This window comes from Opisthocomus hoazin, chromosome 32, assembly GCF_030867145.1.
Source record: "Opisthocomus hoazin isolate bOpiHoa1 chromosome 32, bOpiHoa1.hap1, whole genome shotgun sequence".
NCBI classification, from domain to species: Eukaryota; Metazoa; Chordata; class Aves; order Opisthocomiformes; family Opisthocomidae; genus Opisthocomus; species Opisthocomus hoazin.
Window position 1 is genome coordinate 4,462,204 of NC_134445.1, and position 27,983 is coordinate 4,490,186.

General features: G+C 64.9%; 1 protein-coding gene across 1 annotated transcript; it reads left to right on the top strand.

Moving 5' to 3' along the window:
- On the top strand, window positions 1–27,893 carry SARNP (SAP domain containing ribonucleoprotein). Its single transcript, XM_075445736.1, has 11 exons — window positions 1–90; window positions 410–509; window positions 708–754; window positions 1,730–1,797; window positions 3,125–3,176; window positions 5,695–5,768; window positions 6,342–6,370; window positions 6,934–6,959; window positions 8,632–8,700; window positions 26,083–26,172; window positions 27,653–27,893. The coding sequence occupies exons 1-11, from the start codon at window positions 55–57 to the stop codon at window positions 27,692–27,694; spliced, it is 633 nt and encodes a 210-aa protein (XP_075301851.1). The 5' UTR covers window positions 1–54; the 3' UTR covers window positions 27,695–27,893.
- The last annotated feature ends 90 nt before the right edge of the window (window positions 27,894–27,983 follow it).

A 27,983-nucleotide genomic window follows, 5' to 3' on the forward strand; every position in this document is an offset into this window, starting at 1 on the left:
GAAAAGCGGAGCTGATTGGGCGGCGAGGCAGCGGGCTGCAGGGGGGGCGACAAGATGGCGGCGGAAACTGTGGAGCTCCATAAGCTGAAGGTACCGGCCGGGCCGCCGCGGCCTTTCCCTCGTACCCGCCGCCTCCTCCGCCTCACCCGGGCAGCGCAGCGGCTCCCCCCCCTCGTTGCGGGGCCGCGTCCGCGGCCCCGCAACGAGGGGGGGGAGCGGCTGCGCTGCCTGAGGCGCCTGGGCCTAGCGGGCCCCGCCGGTGGGGTTCCCCGGGGCGAAGCCTCAGGGGCAGGCGGGAGCGCGATTGCCTGGGCGTGTTTTTATGTGTGTTTTAAACTTATTTATTAAAAAAAAAAAAGGGGGTTTGTGAGGGTGCGGGCGCTGACGGGGACCCCCTTCTACCCCGCAGCTGGCAGAGCTGAAGCAGGAATGCCTGGCCCGGGGCCTGGAGGCGAAGGGCAACAAGCAGGACCTGATCAACCGGCTGCAGGCCTACCTGGAGGAGCACGGTGGGGCCGGGGGGGCTGGGTGCGCGGGGTGGGGGGGAGACCAGCTGGGCTGCGGGCTGCGCTGGCGCGGAGCTGCAGGGGTGACGGGCGCGGGGCTGAGCTCTTTGCTGCGGGTGTTGGGCTTCCCGCGCGGACTATACCCAGAGATATCGCTGAGGTGATTGGCTGCTCCGCTTACTCTGCTGTTTTGTCCTCCAGCCGAAGAAGAAGCGAATGAGGAAGATGTGCTGGGAGAAGAAATCGAGGTAAATCTCCTCCGGGCAGCGCGGTGGCCGGTGCGGGGCCTCTGGTTTGCCTGGCAGCTTGCGTCCTGGGGACTGAGCAGCACCGGGGCCGCGCCTGTTTTCAAGCACCGGTGTCATTCCTTGCTGGGTCTGAACCCGCTGTCTGGTACGGCAAAGGCTCGCAGCCGCCGCGTGAGCCTGCAGAGCACGCGGTGGAGGTTTCTGACAGGGCGTGGGTGGCTGCCGGCTTGGAGCGGGGCTGTTCTGTCCCCGTTGAGTGTGATTTGCACTGCGTTGCCCCATGTTTCTGTCACGGGCTGAGCAGCAAGCGTGGCTGGAGCGCGGTGCGGTTTGAGAGAGGAGATGTGAGAGGAGGGTGCTGGGGAGCGAGCCTCAAGCAGCAGAGTTTGCTCGGAGGAGGAGATCCGGCCTGGGAAAGCGCTCGGTGCTTAAAGCATCAGCGGGGACCGATTCCTGTGGCTTCCGGGCCTCTGCCGCCCGGCAGGCCCGAGCCCCAGGGGACGCGGCGGCGCTGTCCCAAGTCATTTGGTGAGGCGCGAGGTGGGCCGTACCGGCTCGGCGCTGGCGCCGAGCGCTGCGTCGCTCCGACATTCTCCGCTGTCGCCGCGCGCGGCCTGGAGAGCGTCTCGGGCGAGTCGCTTTCTGCGCCTTGCAGAGCGCGCGTTTTCATCCCTCGCCAGAGGCTCTGGGAAAGCAAACCAAGAGCCTGCGTCCGTCCCAGGCGGCGTTCGGGCCCTGCCGGGTGGGGCCGTGAGCGCGTGGGGTTGCTTCTGGCCGCACACCTTGCCTCAGCGGGCCGAGTTCGGCGCGTAACGCAGGGAGCTTTGGCCGTGAGCAGGCTGAGCTGTGGGCGCGTGCCTTTCGAGCCAGCGAGAGCCCCAGGGACTGGCCGATGTCCCCGCTGCGATGTTGCCCTCGTGCTCAGCCGGCCGCAGTATTCGCTGTCTGACTGCCTCCCGCCTCCTTGACTTGCAGGAAGAAGAGCAGAAGCCGGCAGAGCCGCCCGCCAAAGCAGAGGAGCCTCCTGTAAAATCGCCTGACGTGTAACTATCCGAGCAGAGCAAAGCGATGCCGCGGGGTGCGAGGGCCGGAGGCCGTGAGCTTCGCGCCGCCGCGCTGCGGAGTCTGGGCTGGGGCGGCCGCCGCTCGTGTCGGGGCCGCGCTGTGGCCGGTGCCGTGGCCCTGCGTGGTGCCGCGGTGCTCGGTCGGCCGGCGTGGCCCAGGCGCAGGGGCTGGAGCGAGCCCGGGCTGTGGCCGGCAGCGTGGTCAGGAGGGGGCGTCCGGTGCCCGCCCCGCGCCCCGGCCCCCGCAGAATTGCTTCCTGTGGAAGTGCCATTAAACCATTACTGCCTGCCGGGGCATAAAATGAGAAACCTGTCCAGGAATTGGGAACAAAAGCGCTGCGTTTCCCTAAATGGGAGGCCTTAACGAGGCCGGCTGCGACCCACTGTTTTATGGGAGTCGTTTGGAGGAGCAGGATGCGATTGCGGTTAGCCTGGGAACTTCCGAACTTTGTCTCTTCCCCTTTTGTTTCCCCCTCGAGCCTGGGCTCTATTTTCAGAGCATAAACTCCAGAGCACGCCCACTCCATTATATTTCGGTTCAATCTTTTTTTCTGGTGCCGCAGGCGTCAGCGGCGCGTTGTTCCGGCAGCGCGTGTTGGGGATGGAGCCCACCTCGGGGTGCTGCTGCTGGCCTGGGGGCCGGAGCCGCTGGCTGCCCCGTGAACTCGACCAGAGCAGCCCTCTGCGGCTGGGGGCCCGGAAGGAATAAAGCGCCCCGGGGCTCGCGGTCGAGGCTCTGGGCTGCGGGGGTTGCTGCGCAGAGCCCAAAGGCGGGCAGGGCGTTGTTCCTGGGTGCATAGGCCTCTGGCTGCCGGACCCACCCCGCGGTTTGGGACCCACCCTGCGGTTTGGGACCCACCCGCAGCCCCCGCTAAAGTGGCAGAAGGCTTCCGTCGCCTGAAACAGAGTTACTGGTTCCTGCGAGCCCGCGTAGAGAAGGGGTGAGAGTGGGGCCGCTCCCGTCGCCTTCCCGGCTTGCTTCCCGTTCGGGAGCGCTCGAGGGATCAGTTCGGCTCGCAGGGCAGCCCACGGCTGCGCCTTCGCCGGGTCGCGTGTTTCCTGCCCCCGTTACGCCCCAGACGTCGGCTGTCCGTGGTGCAGGCCTCGCGCTTCCCTGGTGCGCCCGTAGCTGGCTCTAAATGCACCCTGGAAGGGCTGCTGGGTCGCGGCCGCTCCCGTTCGAGCAGCAGGCCCTTGGCTGGGGCGGGGGGTGCTGCCAGGGCCGGGTGACCGGGGGGAGAACCCCGACGCCTGCGACGCGAGCGGGAGCGTCCTGACTCATTTCTCTCTCTCCCAACGCCTCCAGGATTACGGAGAAGAAGGTGGTGAAGATAACGTCGGAAATATCGCAGATGGAGGTAAGGTTCCTTCCGCTGCTTCGTCCCCTGGGGTCGGTTCGTTGGGCGTCTCGTGTGCGTTGCTGGGGCTGCGCTGGGTGCCCGCTGCAAACCTGCTTTGTTTTGCCTTGGGCTTACATTAACGAGCGGTCTCTGGCCGGGGGGTGGCCTGGCAGGGTGCTGGCCCACGGCTCGGGGGACGCTGGAGCTTAGGGGACGTTTCACTGCGTTGTCCGTTAACGCCCGCGTCCGTGCTGCGCGCTGCCGTTGCATTCTGCCACCGGCTGCCGTGGACCCTGGCCCGGCATTTGCAGCCCCGCAGCGCCGAGTGGGGTCGTCCCCGGGCCGTTGTCCCGCCGCAGAGGTGGGCTTTGCCCCGCCGCCCCCCCCGGCTCTGCGGGCTGACAGACCTGACCCGACCCCGCTGCGTGGATCGTGTCTCCCACTGGGGCGAACGCGAGCGGGTCCGCTGCGGGGTTCCCCGGGCCGTGGGGCCGCGTTGCTTCGGCCACGTAGAGCCGCAAAGCTTCGGGAGTGACCGGCTCGGGGGGAGCTGATAGGAGCCGGCCCGTCATCTCGTCTTTATCTTCTCCGGCTTTGTCACTTGCGTTTGCTGGGCTTCCATAAAGCAAACGCGCTCAGAAGCCGCCGATTCCACTGGGAAAACTTGGCGAAACTCTGAGTTTCAGGAATCTGATTGTGGTTCTCTAATCTCCACCCTCCCCCCCACCTCCTCGTGTTCCGTAAGAAAGAAGTCGCTGTGAAAACACGATTCCTGTCTCCCCGCTGCTCACCGCGGCTGGAGAGTTTTAATCTCCTGCTTGGGACGCGATCATTTCCACAGCAACCAGGGTGATGTCGCAAGCGGAGGATTAAGCCCTCAGTGAGGGTGGAATGAGGAGAAACACGGTACCTGGGGCGAGCGGGAGGCATCGCTGGGGGAGCTGTGTGCCCCGTGGGGCAGCGCTGCCTGGGCCCTGGCTGGGTCAGGAGCTCCGTGAGCGAACTCGCCGGAGTTCTGCTCCTGCCCTTTGTTTTTCTCCAAATTCTGCCAAGCCTGTTCGCAGGAAACCCGTGTATTTTTTTTTTTATTTCACGTAAATCAGATAAGTTTGAGCAAAATTATGCCGTAGATGGCTTTTGAAGAGAAAAGGGAATTATTTTCCCGTACAGCGCGTGACTGAACGCGGTTAACGTCGGCCGTTGCAGGTGCTGGGAGTGCAGATGAGTTCAGCGAGCGAGGAGCCAGCTTCCGTGCGGGATAAATGAATGTGAACGGGAGCACGGCCCGGCACTGGGCGTTTGCCGGGGGTTGCTTGCGCCCGGGAGGCGTGGAGGGGGCCGGAGCACCCCGCTGCCGCGGAGCGGAGCGCGTGCCCTGCCCTGGCGTGGCCTGTCCGTGCTCGGGAGCCCTCCCCGGGCGCTGCTGCCGGGGCGTCGCGCGAGGCCGCAGGCTGTGCCCCGAGCCGTGCGCTGCGCTGTCCGTGCTGGTTCTGCTCGGCGCCGTGGACGCTCCTGGGCACGGACGCCGTTAGGAGCGGTGTCCCTGATCCGTCGTCTCGAGACACTTCTGTGTTGATGCAGATGTTTATTGCGCTCCTCGCTGTGCTGTTGGCTAAAGTAAATGTTTCCCTTAAAATAGTATCTGTTTGTCTAACCCTTGAAACACCAAACGCATTTTTGGCTCTTTGTGTAATAATAAAATATTAAACCTTTCCCTTTAGCTCTCCGGGGGATTTAACACTCGTAGGTGCAAACCTTGCGCTCCCAACGTGTCCGAGCGTTCCCGTGCTCCAGGCCGGCAGCGAGGGCAGCGGGCCGAGTCCTCCACGTAGCCACATCCCCTCTTGAACCGCGCTGCGAGTGGCACGCTCGGCCTGCGCGGCAGAGCCAAGGGCCTGAACAGCGGCGGGCGCTGGTGAAAAGGCGCTTGCCAAATAAACAAGTTCCCTGAAAACACCCCCTGCCCCCCCCAGCCCCCTTCCTAGCCGATTTCTGTGGCCTTGTGCTTAGGGTGGAAGGAAAGGAAACGTTGTTTGCCCCTCTCCGTGCAAATTGGCCCAGGCTGGCTGTGCCTGCCGCTGGCCGCCTCCGGGAGCGAGCCGGGCTGCTCCCTTGTGTAGTCCCTGGCAGGAGCACCGCGCCGTCCCTGCGGCACACGGGCTGCCCCGGGCGAGGTCTGCGGTGACGCTGGCATGCCGACACGGCGCGGTGCAGCCTTGCAGCATCTCGAAGCAGGTGCCTGTCGCTGGGACCAGGGAGCTGGCAGGCTCTTCTGCCCCGTCTCCTTTCCTGGGAGCAGTGGAGGAAGGTCATGCCTTTTTTTTTTTTTTTTTTTTGTTAGCGCCTGCGGCATCTTCCTCTGCGGGCGCAGGGGCTGCTCTGCCCCTTTCCGGGCTGCGCTGCTGGCCGGGCAGGGCACACCGGGGCGGTGGCTCCTGCCCGCGGGGTCTGCCTGCCTCTCCCCGTCCGCAGAACCTCCTCCACGCCCTTCAGATCTCCGCTCTTCTCACGCAGTTCCCTCCTCTCTCCCCTCCAGCGCATGCAGAAGAGGGCCGAACGCTTCAACGTGCCCGTGAGCCTGGAGAGCAAGAAGGCAGCGCGGGCAGCTCGGTGAGTCCCCGCTCCCAGCCTGGGAGACGACCTCTGCCCACGTCTGCCGGCTGCGGCAGCGCGAGGTGGGCACGGCGCTGCGGGCGGGCGGCAGGACGCGGCGCGGGGGTCGCCTCCACCCTGAGCACGCGGCGGATGGGTTTGCGGTGGGCTCGCAGACGCGTGCTGCGTGCGCCTGCGGGAGGACCCCCGCCCAGCTGGGGCTGCAGCTGGCTGGACGCGCGCGTTGCTGGTTGCTCGGGCTCAAATCCCGGTGGAATTTCTGGCAGCGCTCAGCGTTGCTCTGGAGAGATGGGAAGGGCACAGCGGTGAGCTGCGGGGATCCGACGAGCCTTCCGGCCCTCGAGGCTGGCGCTGGGGGGAGCCGCCGGGCGCAGAGCGGGCCCAGGAGCTGCCGCAGTGATTACAGCAGCCAGTGACCTGTCCCAGTGACTCCCGCCCCGAACCAGTTTCACGCAGTACGCTCACGCACAGCGTTTGAAGGGGGGGCTCGGGCGTCAGGCTTGGCGTGTCGGCTGCGGCTGGGCTGGTCTCTGCCCAAGACGCTGACTGAGCTCTCTTTGCCTTCGGCAGGTTTGGTCTGGCCACGGTTTCCACTAAAGGTGAGGGGGTGAAGCAAAACCAATCCATGGAGTGACCTTGCCGCAAAGATTTAATTATTCCTGGGGAGAAAAAATTGCCGGTGGGACTCGCTTTGCTTTCACTTCTGTCCCTTTTCCTGACCGCGCCCAGGAGCCCCGAGTGGGAGCTGTAGAATCGGGAAGAGAAGGACCCGTGTTGTTCCCGTGGCAGTTGAGGCGCTTTTCCCAGCTCTCGTCCCTCCGAGCACAGCTGGAGGACACTGGGCAGGCTTCCCCTGGCCTCCTTGCACTGTGCCCAGCCTCCTTCGGCGGCGTGAAGTGCCGGGTTCGATGGCCGGCGCTGTCGTAGCGGGGTGGGACGGCCGCAGTTTTGCGGGTGGGGAAGCCGATTTGACAGCGGAGAGGGAACTGGGCGACTCGCTCTGTCGTGAGCCGAGGCGGCAGCTGGGGGAAGCGGGACCGGTCCTTCCCCAGGCTGCGGTGGGACGGGGCGGGGTGGGGGCTGCGCTGCTCCGGCTTTCCGACATGGTGCAGCTCCTCCTGTTTGTCCTCTAACTGGGCTTTCTTTCTCTTCCTCGTTTCAGGCCTCTCCGCAGACAGCAAACCCACGGTAAGAAATGCTGCTTCTGCTCGAGTTCGGGCTGGCCTGGCCCTCAGCGCGTGGGTGACCGGTGGGAAGGGGCTCCCGCCCGCAGGGCTGCGCCGTCGGAAGGGCACAGGCGCGACGCGCGCGGAGCCGGCACGGCCTCCTGCCTGCGCTGGGCTGGGCGGCTCCGCGTCCCTTCCTCGCAGGACAGCTCGCTCGCGTGAGCTGATTTTGGGATGAAACGCTGAAAGGGACAAAGATGGATTGTTTTTTTTATTTTCTATGTGCCTGATTTCCGTTCTGTGCCTGTCTGCATCACTGGAGATGTGCTTCAGGGCTGGAAGTGGCCAGTGACCTGTAGTAAATTGCTCTGCCTTCGACGGCCGGTGCCGCCTTGCCCGTCTGACCCCCAGGGCTGAGCAGAAGGCCCCGAAGCGCGCGTGGCCAAGCGCTGCCGCGCCGGGCAGCCGGCTCAGCGTTGGCACGCTCGGTTCGGGACGAGCGGGAGCAGAGCTCAGCCGGGAGCTGTCACCAGGCGAGGCTGTGGGTTTCACCGCTGCCAGGGGCGTAAAAGATCTCGCACGAGCATCTGCGAGGCAGAATAGCAGCAGGGTTTCCCCCGCCGAGCTACGCGCGGTGGAAGGCTCATCCTGGAACGTCTGGTCGTCCGGGATCAGTGCCACTGCGCTGGCTGGCGCTGCTCTGGGGCACGAGTCGGGCCGGGCGGCGTGCTGGGGAGCTGCTGAGGACCGGGCTGCATGTGACGCAGTGCTGGAAGGGCAAGAGTGCAGCAATGGCTGCTTAAAACCGTGGCAGTCTGGTAGCAGTGGTGGTTTTTAGGAGCGCTGGCGAGTTTATCTTCCGTCGGCGTTGGGCAGCGTGCTGCGGGGAAGGTGCCAGGGACAGCGGGCTCCCAGGAACAGCCCGAAGCAGCCGCTCCTCAGGGAGGGGGCACAGCCCCGGGGTTTGTCCTCTGGGTGGTCCGAGGGAGCGGAGGGGCCGGCCGGCAGCTCCCGGCTGCGTCGCCTGGGGCTGGCTGTGCCGGGCAGGAGCGGGTGCTGCGGCTGGCTGTGCCGCACAGCACAGAATATCACAGAATAGTAGGGGTTGGAAGGGACCTCTGTGGGTCATCTAGTCCAACCCCCTGCCGAAGCAGGGTCACCCAGAGCAGGGGGCACAGCACCGCGGCCAGGCGGGGCTGGAATATCTCCAGAGAAGGAGACTCCACAGCCTCCCTGGGCAGCCTGGGCCAGGGCTCCGGCACCCTCAGAGGGAAGAAGTTCTTCCTCGGGTTCAGCTGGAACTTCCCAGGCTTCAGTTTGTGCCCGTTGCCCCTTGTCCTGTCGCTGGGCACCACTGAACAGAGTCTGGCCCCGTCCTCCTCACCCCCACCCTGCAGATCACAGAATCACAGAATGGTCGGGGTTGGAAGGGACCTCTGTGGGTCACCCAGTCCAACCCCCCTGCCGAAGCAGGGTCACCCACAGCAGGCTGCACAGGACCTTGTCCAGGCGGGTCTTGAATATCTCCAGAGAAGGAGACTCCACAGCCTCCCTGGGCAGCCAGAGCGCTTCCCCGGGGCCGGTCGCTGTGCGCAGCTCTGTGCCGGGAGGTTGCTCCCTGTCCCCGCAGCTGGGGTGATGGCGATTTCAAAAAAAAAAAAAAAATACATCAATTGTTTCCTGTGTCTTCGTAGGTAAACATGGATAAACTGAAGGAAAGGGCTCAAAGATTCGGGCTGAACGTCTCCTCGCTCTCCAAGAAGGTAAGGTGCCTCGGCCGCAGGACCCTCCGCACCGCCGGGTTAGGCCGGTGCTGCGCCTGGTGGCGTGCCGTCACCGCTCAAAGCCTTCGTGCTGCCGAGGCTTTACACCGTGTTCTCAGCGCAGCGGCACGGGCCCCGCACCCCAGGGGGGTCCTGTCACACAATCACAGAATCACAGAACAGCAGGGGTTGGAAGGGACCTCTGTGGGTCATCTAGTCCAACCCTTCCTTCATCTTCCCCTCTGTTTCTGTGTGGGTGACTCTGGGTGTGGTTTTGGGAGCGCTGTGGCTGCCGGATGGAGGTGTTGAATTTTCAGAGCGTTTGTCCGGATTTTAACCTGGGAAGCGGCAGCGCGGCGCGGGCTGCGGCGCTGGGTTGGTTCCAGGCGTCTGGCTGGCGCTGGGGCGGGAGCCAGGCCTGCGTGGACCGAGGTGACGAGCGCTGGGAAGAGAAGGCCCAGAGCTCCCTGCTAGGAAGTCACTCTTGGACGCGCAATGGAGAGGAGCTGTGCAGGGGGATGGGTTTGGTCTTAAAGCCGTTTGTGTTTTCCAGGGGAGAAACAGAGATGAGCTGAGCGTAACCCCTCGTGTGGTCCTCGTGCCTGCGGCTGGCGTGGCTCAGCCCTCGCGTGCAGGAGCTGGCTGCCGGGGTCTGCCGGCGGGGGGGCGATGGAGCCTCGCTGCGTCTCCTGTGGGGGGGTGAGCGTGTGCCGAGAGCGGTGCCGGGGGGTGAGCGTGTGCCGAGAGCGGTGCCGGGGGGGTGAGCGTGTGCCGAGAGCGGTGCCGGGGGGGTGAGCGTGTGTCGAGAGCCGTGCCGGGGGGTGAGCGTGTGCCGAGAGCGGTGCCGGGGGGGTGAGCGTGTGCCGAGAGCGGTGCCGGGGGGGTGAGCGTGTGCCGAGAGCGGTGCTGGGGAGTGAGCGTGTGCCGAGAGCGGTGCCGGGGGGGTGAGCGTGTGCCGAGAGCGGTGTTGGGGGGTGAGCGTGTGCTGAGAGCGGTGTTGGGGGGTGAGCGTGTGCCGAGAGCGGTGCCGGGGGGTGAGCGTGTGCCGAGAGCGGTGTTGGGGGGGTGAGCGTGTGCCGAGAGCGGTGCCGGGGGGGTAATCCCTTGCCTAAAAGTGTTCTGTAGCAAATGGGGGGGAAGATGAATTCAGCGCGTTTGGGGAAACGGAAGAAAGGATAAATGCGTCGTGCGAGATGAGCACGCCACCCTGCGCGCTTCCCAAGCGCAGCCAGCCTGCTGCTCTGGGTGTCGCGACCCTCGCGCGGCGCCGCTCGGGAACGGCGCTGAGCGAAAAGGCCTCGTCCGGCTGTAAATGCTGGATGACGTCGGCACGGAGAGCTCTCGTCTCGCTGCGGCCCGGGGCCAGGGGAGGCTCGTCTGCTCGCCGTCGCTGCGAAGCGAGGCCCTCTCCTCCTCAGGGGTTGGATTTGACCTTTTTTCCTGCCTGTTTCTCACATAGGAGCGTTCTGCTTTATCCCACCGGCCCTGGGAGCTCACTGGTGTAGAAAATCCCTGGCGTTGGAGGTCGCTGTTCCCCCCCCCTTCCCTCTCCGTCCCTTTGGGGGAGGGGGAGGCGCGTTGGGGCTGGGGGATGCGGGGCGCGGGGTGAGAGGCTGCTCAAACATCATTAACCCTGTCACTGGGCGCTCCCATTTTTCAGCAGGAATATACGCCCTGTCGATCTTTATGGCCGTGGCCTTCCCCGGGCGGGGTGGGGGGGCTGCAGCTTGATGAAGCCGGGCCTTCTGGAAGGAGCGGCCTTCCCAGGCTGCGGCAAAGCCCTGAAGCCCCCGACGCGCGAGGCCGGAGCCCCCCGAGCCGCTCCCTGGCCAACGCCGCTCGCCGTGTGCTAACGAGCCGCTCGCTCCCCGTGGTGCGGCCGGTGGGCAACGCGGTTTGCTGGGGCGCGGTGGCGGGGCTGGCCGCAGCCCCCGCGTTGCCCCGCGCTGGGCTCTCGGTCCCGGCGAGCTCTGCGGAGCGGGGTCCGGCGGCGGGGCTCGCCGCGCCGCGTCGCTTGTTTGTGTGCTCCACCACGAAGCCGAGTTCGTGGGCTTGGAAGTGGCTTCTCCCGCTGAGCGGAACACGCTCCGGCGTTCCTGGGAGGAATATTCCTGGTTGCTGTAATTAGCTGGCAGGATTGTGCTTCCCACCTGGGTGTTCTTTATGGCTTTTCGTTACGGAGGAGCCTGGCAGTTGCGAGTGTTTGCGTGTGTCCTGGCAGGTTTTCATACCCTGCGCCGCAGCGGGAAGTTGACAATACGGCATTGTCTCCCCGGAGCCAGACTTCATTCCCCATCCAGACTGGCGTGGGGAGGGGCAGGGCTGGGGGGGAGGATGGTGGCTGAGGGGCATTTCAGACCCGCCGTGCGCAGGGAGCAGGCGCAGAGCTGCGCTAGTGGCTGTGAACTCATCTGTAGCTTTGAACCCCCCCTTCCCCCTCCGTTAGCCCTCTGGGGCAGAAATCTTTCAAGTTTAAAATCCTCTTCCTCGCTGCCGAAGGGGAGAGCGAGACGCGGCTCGCTGGGGAGAGCGGGCGGGCGGGCGCTCGGCTGTGCTGGAGCAGGAGAGGCAGGTGCTCATTTGTCTGCAGGCAGCACGGGGCCATCAAATTAATTTTTAAAATAAATCAAGCGAGCGTTTATCTCCCTGTAGCACTGACTCTCCCCTCCGAGGCCTCCCGCTCAAGCACACGCGTGCTGACCTGCAGCTACCATCCCTTGACTCCTGTTAGTTGTACTTAACCCCCCGCGCTCGTAAATGTTCCCTCTCTGTAGCAGCTGCTCCCTGTAGCACTCCAGCCCCCCGCGCCCCGAGGGGGGGTGTTTAGCTGCGCGTTTTACGTGCGGGGTTGGAGCTGCTGCGTCGGGGCTGGGGCTCGGGCGCGCTTCTCCGAGGGTGGTTTGCTCTTTACGGAGGAAATGGCCCGGGGAGTCTCCTGCTGAGGAAGAGCTGGCACCAAATGGGCGGCGAGAGCGCTTGGGGTAGCGCAAAAGCTCTGTTTGCCATCAAATACCGTGCCCCATCCGAACAGGTGACTGAAGAATTGGCTTTCACATCTCCTCTTCCACGCGAGGGCTCGAGCTGCCTGACGAGCCGTCGGCTGATGAGCCCTCGGCCGTGCGGAGGCTGGGAGCGGGGAGGTGGAGTGACCGCTCCGAGGTCACCGCGAGCCGGGAGTCCCCGCTCGGAGCCCTCAGCTCCCCGGCGCGTTTCCCGGAGCTGGGGCTGAGACAAAGGAGTTTTGCTGCAGGTCTCGTCCCTCCTCGCTGTCCTTTGTCCTGTCGCCAGCTCGGGGACTTCTCAGGGCAGGGGGGGTTTCTGGGTCCGCCTGTCGGCAGCGAGGCCGAGTGGGGAGCGCGACTCTCGCCCTGCGTCGCCTTGGAGAACTCCCTTTTCCCGTGCCCGGTCGCAGGCCTTCCGTCGTGCAGCCGGAGCGTCGTGGCCGCAGGACGTGCCGAGAGCCCCGTGGGGTCCTGGTCGGAGCCCGTAGCAGCCCAGGAAGCCAACATGTCCCCTCGGTCACAAGGTGCTGGCTCGCCTGGCGAGGAGGAGTTAACGCTGTGGTGTGGCCGTCAGTCAGGACTCGATTGGTGCTGGTTTAATTCCGGTTAATGAGTTACGTGGGGCAGAGGAGCGCCGCGCTGGCCTGCGATCGGCCGGCTGCGTGACGTCCGTGGGGCGGCGGAGGGGAGCAGGGGTCAGCGGACCCGCAGAAGTCTGTGTGTGTACAAAACAGCTAAATGAGGGAGAGAAAACAATTAGCTTAATTGTTCGGCTTCCAGCGAGCTGGTAGTGCCGTGCTGGGGAGGAGTCCGGTGCCCGGCTGGCTGCTCGGCAAACAGCCCCACCGGCAGCGCCGCGGAGGCAGAGGGGGCCGGGGAGCCGTGCTGGTGCGGGCAGAGGAAGGACAAGGCGTTTGTGGGCAGGGGCTGTTTCTGGTGAGCGCCGGGGACGGACGTGTCACGCGTGGTGGCACGTGCCAGCGCTTTGGAGAGGCGCGAGTGGCTGCTGCGGCCAGCTTGTCGTCAAGAAATGCCTTTTGCTGTCACTTTGAAGAGACAGCTCCTGCGTTGCTGGGGAGGGCACGTGCCCCTGAATATTGCTTTTCTTTTTTCCCAGACTTCACTTTTTCTGGCTGTCGTCGGCTCGGTGGCTTTCTGTTGCTGTCTTCTGCCCACCCCTGCTGCGGCAGCGCGGAGGGGAGCCGGCTCCGCGGGGTTGGAACCCAGCGCCTTCCCCTTCTGCGTGCTTGGTCTTCATTCCTCTTTCCCTCTTGCCTTCTCCTGTACCTTCCGTGGGGCGTTGTGGGTGGAACACGTCCAAAAGACGGCCCAGGGGAGCGCCTTCACCGCGCTGTCAGTTCTGGTGTGGCTGCATTCATCCAGAGAAGCTGATCGCTTCGGCCGTGCGTTGACGCACGTCCTTCCTCCAGCACGAGTTCTGCTTTTTGCGTGAGCTCGTGGAGCGCCTGGCGCCCTTGGATCAGCCACGGCGGGGAAGTTCTTCTCCCTCAGAGCCGCATCGCGGTGACGCGGGGCAGGGCAGAGTGCCGGCTGCGGAGGGAGCTGGGCTTGTTCAGCCTGGAGAAGAGAAGGCTGCGAGGGGACCTTATAAATGCCTACAAATATCTGCAGGGTGGGGGTCAGGAGGATGGGGCCAAGCTCTTTTCAGTGGTGCCCAGTGACAGGACAAGGGGCAATTGGCACAAACTGAGGCACAGGAAGCTCCAGCTGAACCCGAGGAAGAACTTCTTCCCTCTGAGGGTGCCGGAGCCCTGGCCCAGGCTGCCCAGGGAGGCTGTGGAGTCTCCTTCTCTGGAGATATTCCAGCCCCGCCTGGCTGCAGTGCTGTGCCCCCTGCTCTGGGTGACCCTGCTTGGGCAGGGGGTTGGGCTGGGTGACCCCCAGAGGTCCCTTCCAACCCCGACCATTCTGTGATTCTGTGGTTCTGTGCAGCAGCAGAGCGGGCAGATCCAGCTGCGAAGTGATGCGAAGGGGAAGGCGCCGGGGTCTGCGGGCGCGGGAGGCCGCGGGGCCGTGCCGACGGGCAGGGCTGGTGGACGGCTCGAAGGAGCCGAGCGGCTTCGTCCCTGGCGTTGCCTTACTGGGCAGATCGGGGCGCAGATAGGCGCCGGCGTCCGTACTGAAAGGTAAAGCTCAGCCCTGGGGAGAGAAGGGGTGGTTTTGGGGCGCTCAGCCTGAGTGCTTTTGCAGGTCAGTGCTGGATGGAGAGCTTCCAGCCGGGCCCTGTAAGGATTTAGAGAAGCCGAGCGCTAATCCTCAAGGATCTGACTGTGCTCTGCCGGGCAGGAGCCCCGTGCTCAGCTCGCTGCGTGCCGCGCCGGCTCTCGGCGTGTGCTGCCGGTGCCTCGCTGCCTCTCCTCCCGCAGCCCTGCGACGCCACGCCGCTCTTTGCCAAGCCGAGCCGCTGAAGGCAGCCCTGTTGGTTTAAGATAATGGGAAGGGACGAGGCGAGGAGTGGTGCTGGCGGTCGTGGACGTTTCGACACAGGGTGCTGTAAGCGAAGCCGCTGCCGCCCCTGCCCGCTCCGGGGTCTCCCGGGGAGGGGGTCTGTGCCGACCGAGCACCCGGCGCCCGCAGCTTCCCCGGGAGGGGCACAGTGCTGCTCTTTGCTGGCCCGATGCACTCTGGCCGAGGGCAATGCAGCAGTCTCCTCTGGGAGGAGGGATGGATTTGTGGTTTCCAGTCCCGATCCCTGGTGATCCAGCTGGCAGATGATGGGATTGTGCAAGGAGATTGAGGTCTTGCATTTCCTAGAAGGCAAATAACGAGTTTTGCCTAACCAGTCTCTTCTTGCAAATAACTCTGGAGTGGTATGTGGGGAAAAGGCACCTCGGTTTGCTGCTGGAAGCAGAAACCTCCCTGAAGCCCTGCGGGGCTCGGGGCGATGTGTGCCCGTAGGCATGAACACCCGCAGTCGCTGCGGGGAGGGGGGACCAGCAGCGCTGGCGTGTTCAACGGCCGCGTGCTGCCGGCTGCCGCGAGCCGGGCTGCGGCCCGATTCCTGTGCCGGGGGCACAGATGGGTTTGGACCGGGAGCATTGGATCGAGGCGCCTTTCGAGGCATCGTCGCCCTTTCTGGGCCGGGCAGATCTTAAAGACTTGAAATACGCCCGAGTTCCCTGGCTCCGCAGTCCCTCTGCCGCTGTCGTGGCCTGGCGCTCGCTGCTCTGCTGAGACTGGGCTCCGGCGCCCGTGGGCAGCAGCGACGTTAATGAGATGCAAAGAGGAGGTGCGAGGAGCCTTGGGGCTGTCGTGGCAAACTACAGGTTGTGCTTTTCGGATCGGAGCGTAATTTTGTGGTTTTGGGATGACCGTGTGCGTGCGGGCACGTAACCGCGCCGCAACGCCAGCGTGGCACTCCCGGGAAGCCCGTCCGGTCGCCTCGGTGGCGTCGCTGGTGCTTCCCGCTGCTCCCCTGAAACTGGGCTGTGCCGGAAGGGCTCAAGTTCAGCCGCGCCGCAGGTAACTCGCTGTGCCCGAGGGCTGGCAAGGGGCAGAGCCAGCGCCTCGGGGCGTCCCACGCTGTGACCCGCGGTCACCTGTGCTCCCAGCTGCTGCTGTTTCCTCCCTGTGGTATTTCCTCCCCAGCATACCCAAAATAATTTCCCCCTCTCCTGCTGCCTCAGCTGCCCACGCTCTTGTAACTCTTGCCCTCAGCTTGCTCCCCTGCTCAGGCAGCCCGGGCGGGGGTCCCGGCTGGTGGCAGCGAGCAGGGGGCTGTGGCAAGCGCTGGGTTGCGGAGTTCCCCACGTGTTTCTTGGCCGTTGTTTTCTCCCATCCGTGCACAGGCGTCACTGCGACCGGGCTCTTCGCGGCCCCCCCGGAGCCTTCTGCCGAGCCCTTGCAGGCAGACGCTCCCGTCCCTCCTGCACGTGCTCTGCTGGGGATTCCAGTCCGTGTCCGCCAGGATTTTCCCGAGTTTTCAGCTCTGGACCTTCTGACTTCGCATTTTACCTGGGGCTTTGCCAGAGCTGGGTTCTCACTTCCCCGCGAATAAGCTCCGCGTCGGGCGAAGGTGAACGGCCCTTCGCTGCGGGCAGTGCCGAGGTGGTGCCCGGGGAGGCTGGGGCGTGGGGGGCCCGGTCGCGGGGGTCTCGGGCCGCAGGGAGCAGCGGAGGGAGGTGCTGTCCCCCGGGCTGTGTCACTGTCCTGCGCTGGAAGCTGCTGCGGCTGGGCCCGTGAGCACGTCGTACGCCCTCGGCGGCTGAGAAGGCCGGGGCTTTCCTCATCTCCTCAGCGCTCGCTGGGTACCGCGTGGTGTTTTCTCTAGCCTTGGCCTCGGCAGGGTGGAAGAACAGCAGCGGGGGAAACTCCCGGGTTTAGAATCATAGAATCACAGAAAGTTTTGGGTCGGAAGGGACCCCTGGAGGTCATCCAGTCCAACCCCCCCGCAGCGAGCAGGGACACCGCTAACGAGATCAGGGTGCTCAGAGCCCTGTCCAACCTGGTCTGGAATGTTTCCAGGGATGGGGCCTCCACTGCCTCTCTGGGCAACCCGTTCCAGTGTTTCACCACCCTCATTGTAAAGAATTTCTTCCTTATATCCAGCCTAAACCTACCCTGTTTTAGTTTAAAACCATTACCCCTCGTCCTGTCACTGTTGTCTCTGCTAAACAGATTGTCCCCATCTTTCCTGTCGGCTCCCTTTAAGTACTGAAAGGCTGCAATCAGGTCTCCCCGCAGCCTCCTCTTCTCCAGGCTGAACAAGCCCAACTCTCTCAGCCTGTCCTCGTAGGAGAGGTGCTCCAGCCCTCAGGTCATTTTTGTAGCCCTCCTTTGGACCCGCTCCAACAGCTCCACGTCCTTCTTGTGCTGAGGGCTCCAGAGCTGAATGCAGGACTCCAGGTGGGGTCTCAGCAGAGCAGAGTAGAGGGACAGAATCACCTCTCTTGCCCTGCTGGCCACGCTTCTCCTGATGCAGCCCAGGACACGGCTGGCCCTCCGGGCTGCCAGCGCACATTGCCGGCTCACGTCCAGCCTTTCCGCACCCCCAAGTCCCGCTCCGCAGAGCTGCTCTCCATCCTTTCATCCCCCAGCCTGTATTGATACCGGGGGTTACCCCGACCCAGGTGTAGGACCTTGCACTTCGTCTCCAGCAGAAATGTCACCCTGGGCCCACCCGCCCTCCGAAGGGGCTGCCGGGCGCGGGGCGTCTGCCGGGGCAGCACCGTCACGGCAGCGCGCTCCCACGCTGCGGCTACACGCGCGCCGCGGCCCTGCCGCAGAGGGAACGCGCTGTCGGGAAGCAGAGAAGTGGTGGCTGCGTGGCGGAGTGCCGTGTTCGCCGTTCCTCCTTCGGCAGCGCTTCCCCCGCCGCCCCAGGCCTCACGCCCGCTTACACACCCCCGCGATGTCATTTCAAAAACAAATGACGCGAGCGCTGCGCGGGGTCAGGGGACTCCTGCTCGCGCCTTGCTCCCGGCGCCGCTGAAAGGGCTCGGCGGCCCCCGCAAACCTTCGGGGAGTGGCGAGGGGCTCGCTCCCGGGGGACCGTGCTGGGGGACTCGCTGACCTCCCTCTGCCCAGTCATCTGGTTCTTCATCGGTCCCCGCTGTGAAACAGAACTTCGCTTTTGTCTGTAACACAAATACATCTTTTCCCCACCCCCCGTTTCCCCCTCTATTATGATTCAATCAATGATGTCATTATGTCCCATTCAGGGGCTCTTGAACCATTTGGCTGCAGGAATTTGGAGGAGCGGAGGGGAAGAATGGCAGAGCCGGCCCTCGCCCCGGCCTTCCAGAGCCCAGGTGAGCCTGCACCGGAGGAACAAAGTCAGGTTCCCCCTCACCCCTCTTCGCCGCGGAGGACAAAACCGCGGCCAGCCCGGCCCCCCTGTGAAACGCCCGGCGGGGCCACAAGCAGCGTCTGCGGGGAGCGAGACCTCGTGCAGCTCTGCCGCGCGTCCCCTCCTTTCTGTTTCGTCCCGGGGATGGAGGTGGCTTCAGCAGCTCCTCCTGTCCCTGGAAGGCTCGCCGGTTTCGCGTCCCCCGGCAGCGCCGGGCTCGGTGGCGATGCGGCACCCAGGCGCGGTTGTGGCTTTTGAGGGAGACTCGCAGCTTCCTCTTTGCTGCTGCACTCGCGGTGCCCACAGCTCTGTTGGAGCATCTCGAAAGGCAAGAGACCCGCGCTCTTGGGCCCAGAAAAGTTTTCCTAGTCTTGCTAACCCGGCCATGGAAAGCCTCGCTCTCTCAGAAACCCCTCTCCGCTGCGGCTGTCGGAGAGCAGAGCTGGTCTTTCCCAGCTCTGCACATTCTGGAAGGTTCTGCAGGGTGCTGATGGGTGCAGGGTTGGGGAGTGCTGCGCTTGGGGGCTCGGAGACCCCTGGGTGTAGACCCCGGACCCCCTCGAACACCCGTTCTGCCGAGGCGTCTGTGGGCGGGCGCCCTGCGGCGATGCTGCCGGCGTCCCCGGGCCTGGCGTTGGCGGAGCAGGCGGGGTCGCGTGTTCCGCTGCCGCAGCTGCGAGCGGTGACGTGCTCCTGCGGGTCAGACCCTCGGGCAGCCGGGCAGGGCCGCGGGGCTCAGAGGAGCTGTTTGGAAACCTGGGCTGCTGAGAGTGCCTGGGGTGGGATGGCGGAATTTCACGGGTAATTTAGTGGCCAATAAACCTTTCCCTGGGCCCCGGCCATTCGGACTCTTCCGAAGGCACAAAAGCGGGTGGGGGGTGTTCATACGGGAGATCTGGCGGGGAGGGGGCGGCCCGTGGCCAGGGCCATCCCTGTTCCGGGAGCCGCTGGGCACCGGGGCTCGTGGCACGCGCGCCGCCGTCCTGCAGGAACCAGTGCACGGATTTAACCGCCGCTCGCGTGCGGGTGGGCAGGTATTTGCGGAGCAGCGGCCCTTTTGCGAGATTTCCCTTCAGGCTCTGCTAGGGTCCAAAGCCTGTAGTGATGCTGGAGAAACGGAATTAAGTGACCATAAAAGATCAAACACGAGGCTCTCGGGGGGCTTTGCCCGCTGCCTTTTGTCTCCTCTGACTGGAGAAGGGCTGGAGCCTCCGTGCGAGTGGCGAGCGTCGCAGCAGAGCCCGGCTCTGGGGTGCTGGGCTGCGTGCGGGCGCCGGCTCTCGGCCTGCGTGTTCCTCGGTGGCCCAGCCGCCCGCCGCTTGGTTTTTCTGCGGCACCTCGCTGCTGGAGGCAGCCCTGGGTGCTCCCGCTGCCGGCTCTGTCGGGCGATGCCGGTGCGAGCGGCTGAGCTCTCCAGCTTGGTTCCCCGTCCCAAATCCGAGCGAGTGACCCCCTGCGCCAGGTCCTCCCGTGCAGGATTCCGCCGTTGCCCTCCCGCTGGCACGCAGGGCTGCTCTGCTCGGCCTGGCCGCTGCTGCCCGGGAGGAGGATGCTCTGTGGGGTGAGGCTGAAGGCGAGGGGCCCAGCCTGGAATCAACGCGGAGCATCCCCTGGCGTTGCCGGCTGCGGGGCCGGGCGGGCTCCAGGCGTGCCCTCGGCTCGAGACAGTTGTGGGGCAGAGAAAAAAGGTTGGGTCTGGGAGAGCGCTGGGAATCCAGCCTTCGCTCTGCTGCTTCCCGGGAGGAGGAACCAGGCGTAAGCGGTGAGAGAAAGCTGGGTCACGGCCTGCGCTGCGCTCCCCTGCTCGGAGCTCGGAGCGTGCAGTCGTCGGTAGGAGAGCACAGTCTGTTTTCCCCGGTCGTGTTTGACCCGACGGGTGCAGGCGCTGCTCCCTGGAGCCGCTGGCACTGCTGGGCACGGGCCGGTCCGTGGGTGCGGGATGGTCTGGGCGCTGTGGGAGCTGCTGGGTGGCAGGAGGGAGCTCTCCGGTCCCTTCCGAGCCCGCCGTGCTTGCTGCGGAAACCCTTGGTCCTGGGCTTGGGGGTGGTGAGCGCTCGCCCGGCTTCCCAGCACGAACAGAGCCCGGAGGGAAAACTGCCTCTGGGTCAACGCAGCCGCGTTCCCCGGGAGAGGGAAGGTGCCTGGCTCTGGGGATCGCCTGTGCCCGCCCCGGCAGCGGGCGCGCTGGCCCCTGACAGTTTGCCTGGCCTCAAACGCGCTGAAGTTTCATCTCCTTCCGCCGGGACCTGGTGAAGCAGCAGCACGGAGACGCTGCGGGCACGGCTCAGCCGGCCGGCGAGGTGTGCCGGGCGCTGGCAGGGCAGGGGTTAACCTTCCCGTGGGCTGTTGCCGTTTTTGCGCTCGTTGGGTTTGAATAGGATGGATTTCTTTTATTTTTTTTTTAAATCTGGGGCTAATGTGCAATTCAAATCGTGTTTAGTCATCGCCCGATTGCCCCTTTTTAATGACAGCTGGACGCTTCGAGGGGGAACTCTCCTGCTCTGCCGAGTGGCTTTAGCTCTGCCGGCCCCCGAGCTGGGCGTTCCGCTCCCAGCCGTGCTCCGGGGGCTCGCCTCAAAGCCCTCCGCGCGGGGCCAGTGAGCTCCAGGACAGAATCACAGAATGGTTGGGGTTGGAAGGGACCTCTGGGGGTCACCCACCCCACCCCCTGCCCAAGCAGGGTCACCCAGAGCAGGGGGCACAGCACCGCGTCCAGCCGGGGCTGGAATATCTCCAGAGAAGGAGACTCCACAGCCTCCCTGGGCAGCCTGGGCCAGGGCTCCGTCACCCTCAGAGGGAAGAAGTTCTTCCTCGGGTTCAGCTGGAGCTTCCTGTGCCTCAGTTTGTGCCCGGTGCCCCTTGTCCTGTCGCTGGGCACCACTGGAAAGAGTCTGGCCCCGTCCTCCTGACCCCCACCCTGCAGATATTTATAAGCATTTATTAGGTCCCCTCGCAGCCTTCTCTTCTCCAGGCTGAACAGAAGAGCCTCTGTAAAGGCCGTGGGGTGGTTAAGGTGCTGCTTGGCGGGTGCGGAGACAAAAAGCCCCTTCGGAGGCCTTGCGGTGCCCCTGGAACGGCTCCTTGGCTCGGCCACGCGGCATTCCTGGCGTGCTTCCGCCAGCCCTGACGTCGAAGCCAAAGAATGCTTTTCAGCTCGGCGCGGGGAGCGGCGCAGGTGCCCTCTTAGCACTTGTCTGTGACTTTCTGCTCTTCCGATGTCGTTTGGGACGAGCGTAAACTGCTCGCTGTGACGGCCCGGGCACCTCGGCACGGGGACGCCGCGGGGCTGCCGGCCGTGTGCCTCCCGCCCAGAAACACCGAGCTGGGCAGGGTCTGCGCCTCCCCGAGCTGTTACCCGAGATCTGCGCTGGAGGAAAGGACCAGGAGCTGGCTTGGGGTTGCCCGTTTCCCTGAGCTTGTGTAGAAACACCTTGCTGAGAAGGTGAGGGAGCGTGAGAAAGCAGCCGGTCGCTGAGCCTGTGCTGCCTGGGCTTCGTTAGTGTGAACAAATCGATCAGAGCTTCTGCGGCGTACGCGATGAGCGGGCGCGGCGTTTCAAACGACGCCTGCTCCTGACGCTTCCCATCCGCTGCTGTCGATCTCCAGAGCCCCGCAGCGCGCTCTGCGCGCGCGAGGCTGGTCCCGGGCGCGGGCGGCGGGTTTTGAGCGGAGGAGGTAAGCCGGGAGGTCGAGCTTCGCTCTGCCTGCAGGTGACTTCGTGGCTGGTTCTGTAACCCAGCAGAGGCAGCGGGGAGCGTGCGGAGCGGCGTGGGCACCGGCTGCCCGGGGCTGTGCTTGAGCGGGGCCGTTGGCAACCCGGCTGCGCTGGATGTCTCCACCGCCTCGCCGCGAGCGGGCGAGCAGGACGGTGCTCTGAATCCCCAGCGGAGCTCCCGGCGCTGGCACTTCGGTGTCTCTCTTCCGCGGAGATAAAGCTGTGTTTGATGTTTCTGAAATGCATGGAGGCCCTTGGATCCGCTCACGTGGTGTGATTTGGTGTGAGCCGTGCCGTTTCGAAGTCCTGGCGGCAGAACAGAGGCTCCTTCTGACACACTGTTTGTGTGAGGGCTGCGATAACGTGCGTCCCTGCCGCCGGTGTCTAATCTAAGCGGGGTCCTCGAGCCGGTGTTAGCTTGGAGAAAGGCCGCGGCTGTCTCCGCTGGCTCAGCCTCGGCGTGCGTCCCCCTGCCGCCGGCTCCAGATCCGGGCTGGGAGCACGCCGTGCCGTTGGAGACGGAAGAGCTGTGCTGGCGTGGGCTGAAAGGGGCAGCTGGAGATCTGCCCTGCCTCTCGCTGGGCTTTCGGAGGAGCGGAGCCTGAAACCCGGCATCGCTCCCCGTTCCTGCGCCCGGCTCCCTGTGCTCTGAGGCCGGGGTCTCCTGTCTGAAAGGCAGCTTTGCGGGGGGAAGGGGTGTGAGGCACACGTGGAATATTTCAATGTAAACCCTGCGCTCCCCCGTCGCTCCCTGGCCCCTGCTGAACGCTTGCTGGTGCACGGGAGCATCGACTCCAGGGCTTAGCAGCGCGCGGAGCCTGCGAGGGGAAGGACGCAGGAGGAATAAATACGTTGCGATGAATTTGAGGAAGGTGGTGGGTGACAGCTGGGCGTCCGAGGATTGGAGCGATTCTGAGAATAAAACCCTCGGCTGCTGTCGTTCACCCTCCGGGTATGAAATTGGAAGCCCGGTTGCCCTTGAGTGTTTCGTAACCTTTACCTTTCGGAGGTCAAGGCCGTGTCATCATTAATCTGCCGTCGCCTGAAAGCCTCGGGGCTCTGCTTTTCATCCTGCCATCCGTCATGCCGCAGCGAGAGACGGGCGAGTGGCCAGAAGGGTCCGGTTCTGCGCGCACGTCGGGGCACGCACCCTGGGAAGCACCGAGGCGGCGATGGCGGAGCCTCCTGCCTGCCTCCCTGCGTTTGCGCTGAGCGTGCTCGGGGCTTCGTCTGCAAACCCAGAGCAGTTTCCTGCTGGGGACGCTTTGATCTGCGGAGCGGGCAGCGCTCTGCCCGTGCAGCGTGAAGCTCGGCCGCGGGGACAGGGGTTTTGTAGCGACGAGGGCTTTGAAAATACCGCCTGGGCGCACCGAGCAAGCCGTTTCCCTGCGCGGCGGGGAGCTGCCCCTCGAAGGCGGCGGTCGCCTGGCCTTTACCTGGCTGTTACTGCGCGCTGGGCCTGGCCAAACCGGGCGGCGAGCTGTGCTCCGACAGCGGCATCGCTGCAGCCGACAGCGGCACGCGTGGAGCCTCCCCCCAGTCCCTTTCCTGGTCTGGCTCCGTGCCGGGGTCTCCTGGAGAGCCGGGCTGGTCCTTCGTCCTTCTCGCTGCCGCGGGCGAGCCTGGCTCACTCCTGCAGCCCCGTTCCATGGCACACACGCGGAGCAAACGCTGTGTGATCCCCGTGTCGCAGAGCTGGTGCTGCCAGCACAGAGGGAGGCGTTAATGGGTGGTGGGGCCTCGCTGGCCTCGGCCTTCGCAGCAGCTCGCTCGGCGGGCAGACCGGAGATGCTCCTGTTGAATCGTTTATTAGAAGCTGGGGGGCCGAGGGCGGCTCTCCGGCTGCTCGCCCTGAGCCCCAAGGGCAGCCGGACGCGTTTGGGTGGTGGGGGATCAGCCCTTGTCCGCCCGCGAGGAGCGGGGCTGGCGGCGGGGTCCTCCCCTCTGTGCGAGCTGGAGGTAACCAGAGACCGCACCGCAACGCCGCTGCTGCGGCTCCGCGTGCCACCGCACGGGTGGGAGACGGGGGGAGACGGGGCGAGCTCTCCCTTGCCGGTGCTCGGAGGTGACCCGCTCTGCTCGGCCCAGGGCAGGGGCAGTGCCAGAGCCCCGCGCGCCGTGGAGACCACGAATTAATGCCTCTGGGCGTTAGCTCTTCCCCCACCAGCGCTGCTGCCTTCTCCTGGGAGAGGGGGAACCATCCCGTCTTTAAACGGATCCTGCTGCCGCTTGGGAATAAGCGATAGGAGCCCGAGGAGAAGCCCTTAAAGCCGGGTGTGCGGCCCCCGGGAGCCCCCCGCTCCGGTCGCGTGCTTCGGGAGCGCAGAAGGGGTTGCTGGAAGCCCGAGGGTGCTCTGGATGCTGCTGGGGCTCGCTGAGAGGCTGTGGGCAGAGGGCAGAGCCCCCTTGCCTCGCGTCCTCCTCAGAGTCGCATCCCGAGGCGGATTCCCGTGGCTTTGGGATGCGGTGACCGGCAGCAGCCCCCTGCGCTCCCGCAGATGACATTTAGGGATCAGAAAGGCTTTGGGCTTGCGTTTCGCACAGATACGCTCGTGTGAACGGTCCCTTGCTGCCGGATCACGGGACTGGCGCTGGCTGCAGGGCTTGGAATCCTTCATAAAAGCTTTTTCTGCCCCCCCCCCCGCCCCCTTTTTTAGACAAACTACAAAACAACCGTCGTCAGCGCGAGTGCGGAGGGAGCAAGCCTAGAAATAGCAAGGTTAGAAAATAAATCTGACATCCTGCCAGAAAGGTCAGCTTTCGCTGCGGAGGCCGGTGCGCCCGTTTGCCCGCCAGAGCAGGGCCCCGGGGCGCTGCCGGGGCTGATGGATGCGCAGATAGCCGCGGCTGGGTAGAGGTAATTTTCCTCAGATGGGTTTCAGCACCCCATGAATCAAAACCTGTCAGCGAGAAGCCGAAGATGGAGTGAAGTTTATTGTACGCGTGTTTGCGTCTGACACCGTCGTGCTAGGGGGTCAAGTGAGCGAGATCGTTAGGCCCGTGTTGATTTAGTGGGACCGTTACGTGCTCTCCCCGCAGGGCTCTGCGGGGCGGGAGGCGTGGGGCTGGCGTTCCGAAAAAATAAATAACCACCTCCCGCTCGGTGCGAGCCTCCCGCGTCCTTTCATTAAAGTCACAGCGCTGCTCTGCCTGGAAGCGGCTCTGGGGCCGTGCCCTTCCTCGGGGGAGCTGAGCCGCGCTGGTTTTTCCGAGCAGTTCAGCTCAGATGCCCAGGTTGGGTTTTCTTTGTGCGGCCGGGGCTTGCGCGTACGTCGCGCTGCTCCAGCGAGCAACTTCTCCTTCGCTGTCCCCGTCGCCATAATCCCTCCCGGCGTCCTTTGTTCACAGCCCTGCATTTCCACTGCTTTGCTGGGACCTGCCCGGGAGCCGCTGCCCCGGCGGAGGAGCTGCGGTGGACGGGGCTGTGGGAGCGGGAGCCTGGAGCCCGGCTGCGTGGCGGGGGAGGGAGCAGGGCCGAGCGCCCGGCGAAGCAACCGGGCAGCCTCGAGCGCCAAGTGGCCCGAAGGAGGGGTGGAGCAGCCAGAGGTGGGAGCAGATCCCCAGAAAACGGGCGCCTCGAGGCTCTTACTGGCGGGGATGGGTTTGGCTGCTGCTGGCGATCAGGGCATCGGCGTGGGTGGTGAGCTTGAGGAGCTGCTGGAGAGAGTCCAGCGCAGGGCTACGAGGATGAGGAGGGGACTGGAGCATCTCTGCTACGAGGAGAGGCTGAGGGAGCTGGGCTTGTTCAGCCTGGAGAAGAGAAGGCTGAGAGGGGACCTCAGAAATGCCTCTAAATATCTGCAGGGTGGGGGTCAGGAGGCCGGGGCCAGACTCTTTCCAGTGGTGCCCAGCGACAGGACAAGGGGCAATGGGCACAAACTGGAGCAGAGGAAGCTCCAGCTGAACCCGAGGAAGAACTTCTTCCCTCTGAGGGTGACAGAGCCCTGGCCCAGGCTGCCCAGAGGGGCTGTGGAGTCTCCTTCTCTGGAGATATTCCAGCCCCCCTGGCCGCGGTGCTGTGCCCCCTGCTCTGGGTGACCCTGCTTGGGCAGGGGGTTGGGTGGGGGATCCCCAGGGGTCCCTGCCAACCCCAACCATGCTGGGATTCTGTGGTTCTGTAAAAAGCCAGCAGGTTTTTAGGAGACCCTCGAGAAGGGGGGGATCGGAAGGCTCTGGGACACTGGGCTCGGGCTGGTGGTGAATGAGGTGAGGCTGGGGACGACGGCGTGACGGCCGAGCCTCCCTCTCCGAAGGAGAACGTTTCCGAGCGAAGCAGCTTGGCGTCCGTACCGCGGGGTGGCTGCCGGCGTCCCGCCGCTCGCTCTGCCGGGGCATCGCGCAGGTCCCGGGGGCAGCTCCTAGCGCTCCCTGAAGCCCGTCCCAGACCCCCTCCAGACCTCAGCGAGGTTCTGGCCGCCGAGGCTGGGTTTCCTTCGCCCGTGCCCCCGGCGCCCGTAGCTGCGACGAGCCTCTGCCCTGTCCTGCCACCCTCCTTCGTGCTCGGGTTGGAGCGTGGGGAAACTCGGAGCGGGGACGATTCGGTGCTGCAGTGCCGGCGGCTGGAGGGGCTGCGGCTGTGTTGGAGGAGGCCGTGCTGGGGGCTGGAAGGTGGGCGCTGCCCTCGTGCCTTGGTGGGTCAGAGCCCCCTCGTTGCCCTCTCCAGCGCGTGCACACGCGTTCCCTGCGGACTTGGCTGAGGTTGAGAAGCCGCCTCCGCTCCCAGCGTCTCGGCTGCCTTGCAGGTGCCCTGGTCGCCGGCAGCGGGAGCGCTGGGGGTAGGAGGAACGTGATTTACCATCGGGCGAGCACCCTGGGGTGTTGCCAACAAAATAAATCTTTATCCTTCTTTGTGCCAGAGTGAAGAAGATGAGAAACTGAAGAAGAGAAAGGAGCGGTTTGGCATCGTAACGAGTTCGGCCGGGGCGGGGGCCACAGAGGACACAGAGGTAAAAGCTCTTCGGGAGCGAGGGGAGCAGCGAGGGCGCTGGGGCCGGCAGCGTGGGTGTGCTGCCTGCTCAGCCCCTGCCAGCCTGATCTGCTGCCGCTTTTCCCCGGCTCCTGCTGGGAACGGGCTGCGCCGGCGCCTGCCGAGCCGCAGCTCCTGCCGAGCCCCAGCTCCTGCTCTCGCAGGGTGGGACGGGTGCTTCGGGAGGGGCGGGGGGCACAGCTGCTGCGCTCCAGCTTCTCCCACCCCGGTTCCCCTCCCCTTGGCTGGAGCCGGCTCGCGCTGCTCCTCGTACTCTGCAGTTCCCCGTGCCCTGGGTTCTCCTCACCCTCTGCTTCCCCGGGCTGCTGCCGTGGGTCCTCGTCAGTGAACCCGCAGACTCCGCGGTGCGCTGAGCGCCGAGGTGCTGACCCTGTTCCCAGCGTTCCTCCTCCACGCTTTGTCCTGTCCTCCGTGGGCCTGGCCCATCTTTTAAATTCGTGAGCGCCTCAGGGCGTTGCTGTCCCCAGGTCACCGCGCAGGCTGTGCTCGGGCGCAGCAGCTCCTGCGCCAAGTTCCTGGGCAGTGCCCAGCCCACCTACGGTGCCACGTAAACACGGAGCAGCCGGCGTCGGGACCCCTCGCGCAGGGGCCGAGGGGACCCCTCCGGGGAGGGGAGCGCTGCCTTCGCGCTCGAACGGCGAAGGCTGGGGCAGGGCGAGCGCTGGGCGCTGCGGGAGTGGGCTGGTTTGGCTCCCGAGAGCACGCTCGACGATTCGGGTGGGTTGAGGGGCTTTTGTGTCTGTGTTTCGGTCGGGCTTCGCTGCGGCAGCGCTGCCGAGCGTGGGCGAGCGAGCCCCTCCGGCCCGCGCGGAGGGGCCGGCTGGGCGAGGGGCTCCGGGCTTTTCCGTTAGGTCACTTGGAGATTGTGCCAGGAACAAAAAGGTCTTTTTACTGGCGTTGTGTGCACTCAACTGCACCTTTCCCCTGGAGATTCTTGATTAGGGCTTCTGTTGCCCCCGGGCTATTTATCCTGCTAAAAATTAAGATTTATATGCCCCTCGTGTATCGGCGTAAAGGCGTATCTGAGAGACGCAGTGGTATACTTAATGTGTTTTAGTGTGTCCCTCTCACCTTCTCCATGAATAGCAGAGTGTTAACCCTTTGCCCTTTTACATTTCCCACCTCCCCACTGCCTGGAAGGGTTTCCAGGCCCCTGAAGCCGGCATTGTTCCCTGCTCAGCCCCTTTGTAGCGCGCTGCCAGCAGCCAGCGAGCCGGCAGCGCTGTGCCTCGGGCGCTCTCTGTCCCTGCCGCCGGAGCTGGGCTCGCGGGGTCCCCGTGGAGGAGCTCTGCCGCTCCCTGCGCGCTCGGGAAGCGGCCGGAGCCGCCGACACCAACCCAGTAACAAATTCCCCCCCCCGGGTCGCGTGTGCGGTTTTGAAGAACTCGTTCCTGTGTTTCTGTTGGCGTTTGATTGTTTCTTGTGATTCCTCTTTCCAGGCAAAGAAGAGGAAAAGAGCAGAGCGCTTCGGGATCGTCTGATGGCGGCCCTGCCCAGCCCAGCCCACGCGCAGCGTGCCCCTCGAGCGCGTGCATACTCCGCTCTCCTTCCCCCCTTCTCTCACTCCCCCTCTGTTTTTAGGTTCTAGTGACGGTAGACAGGGAATCCCCGTAGCTGTATGATTGTGCTTGGTATTTTTTTCAAGTTACAAAGTTTAAAAATGAAGAAAAGTTGAGCAAAGAGCAGCGGCCGTTCTCAGTGCGTCCCCGGCAGCCCCACGCTCCGGCGGTTTCCCAGGCGCCGGCGGGAGGGATGGAGCGTCCCGGCGCC

Bases quoted from the DNA above. Each gene is read 5' to 3' on its own strand.
- SARNP (XM_075445736.1), top strand. From the start codon at position 55: ATGGCGGCGGAAACTGTGGAGCTCCATAAGCTGAAG. The intron at 6,960-8,631 runs GTAAGAAATGCT...GTGTCTTCGTAG, and splicing joins CCGCAGACAGCAAACCCACG to GTAAACATGGATAAACTGAA. The intron at 8,701-26,082 runs GTAAGGTGCCTC...TCTTTGTGCCAG, and splicing joins TCTCCTCGCTCTCCAAGAAG to AGTGAAGAAGATGAGAAACT.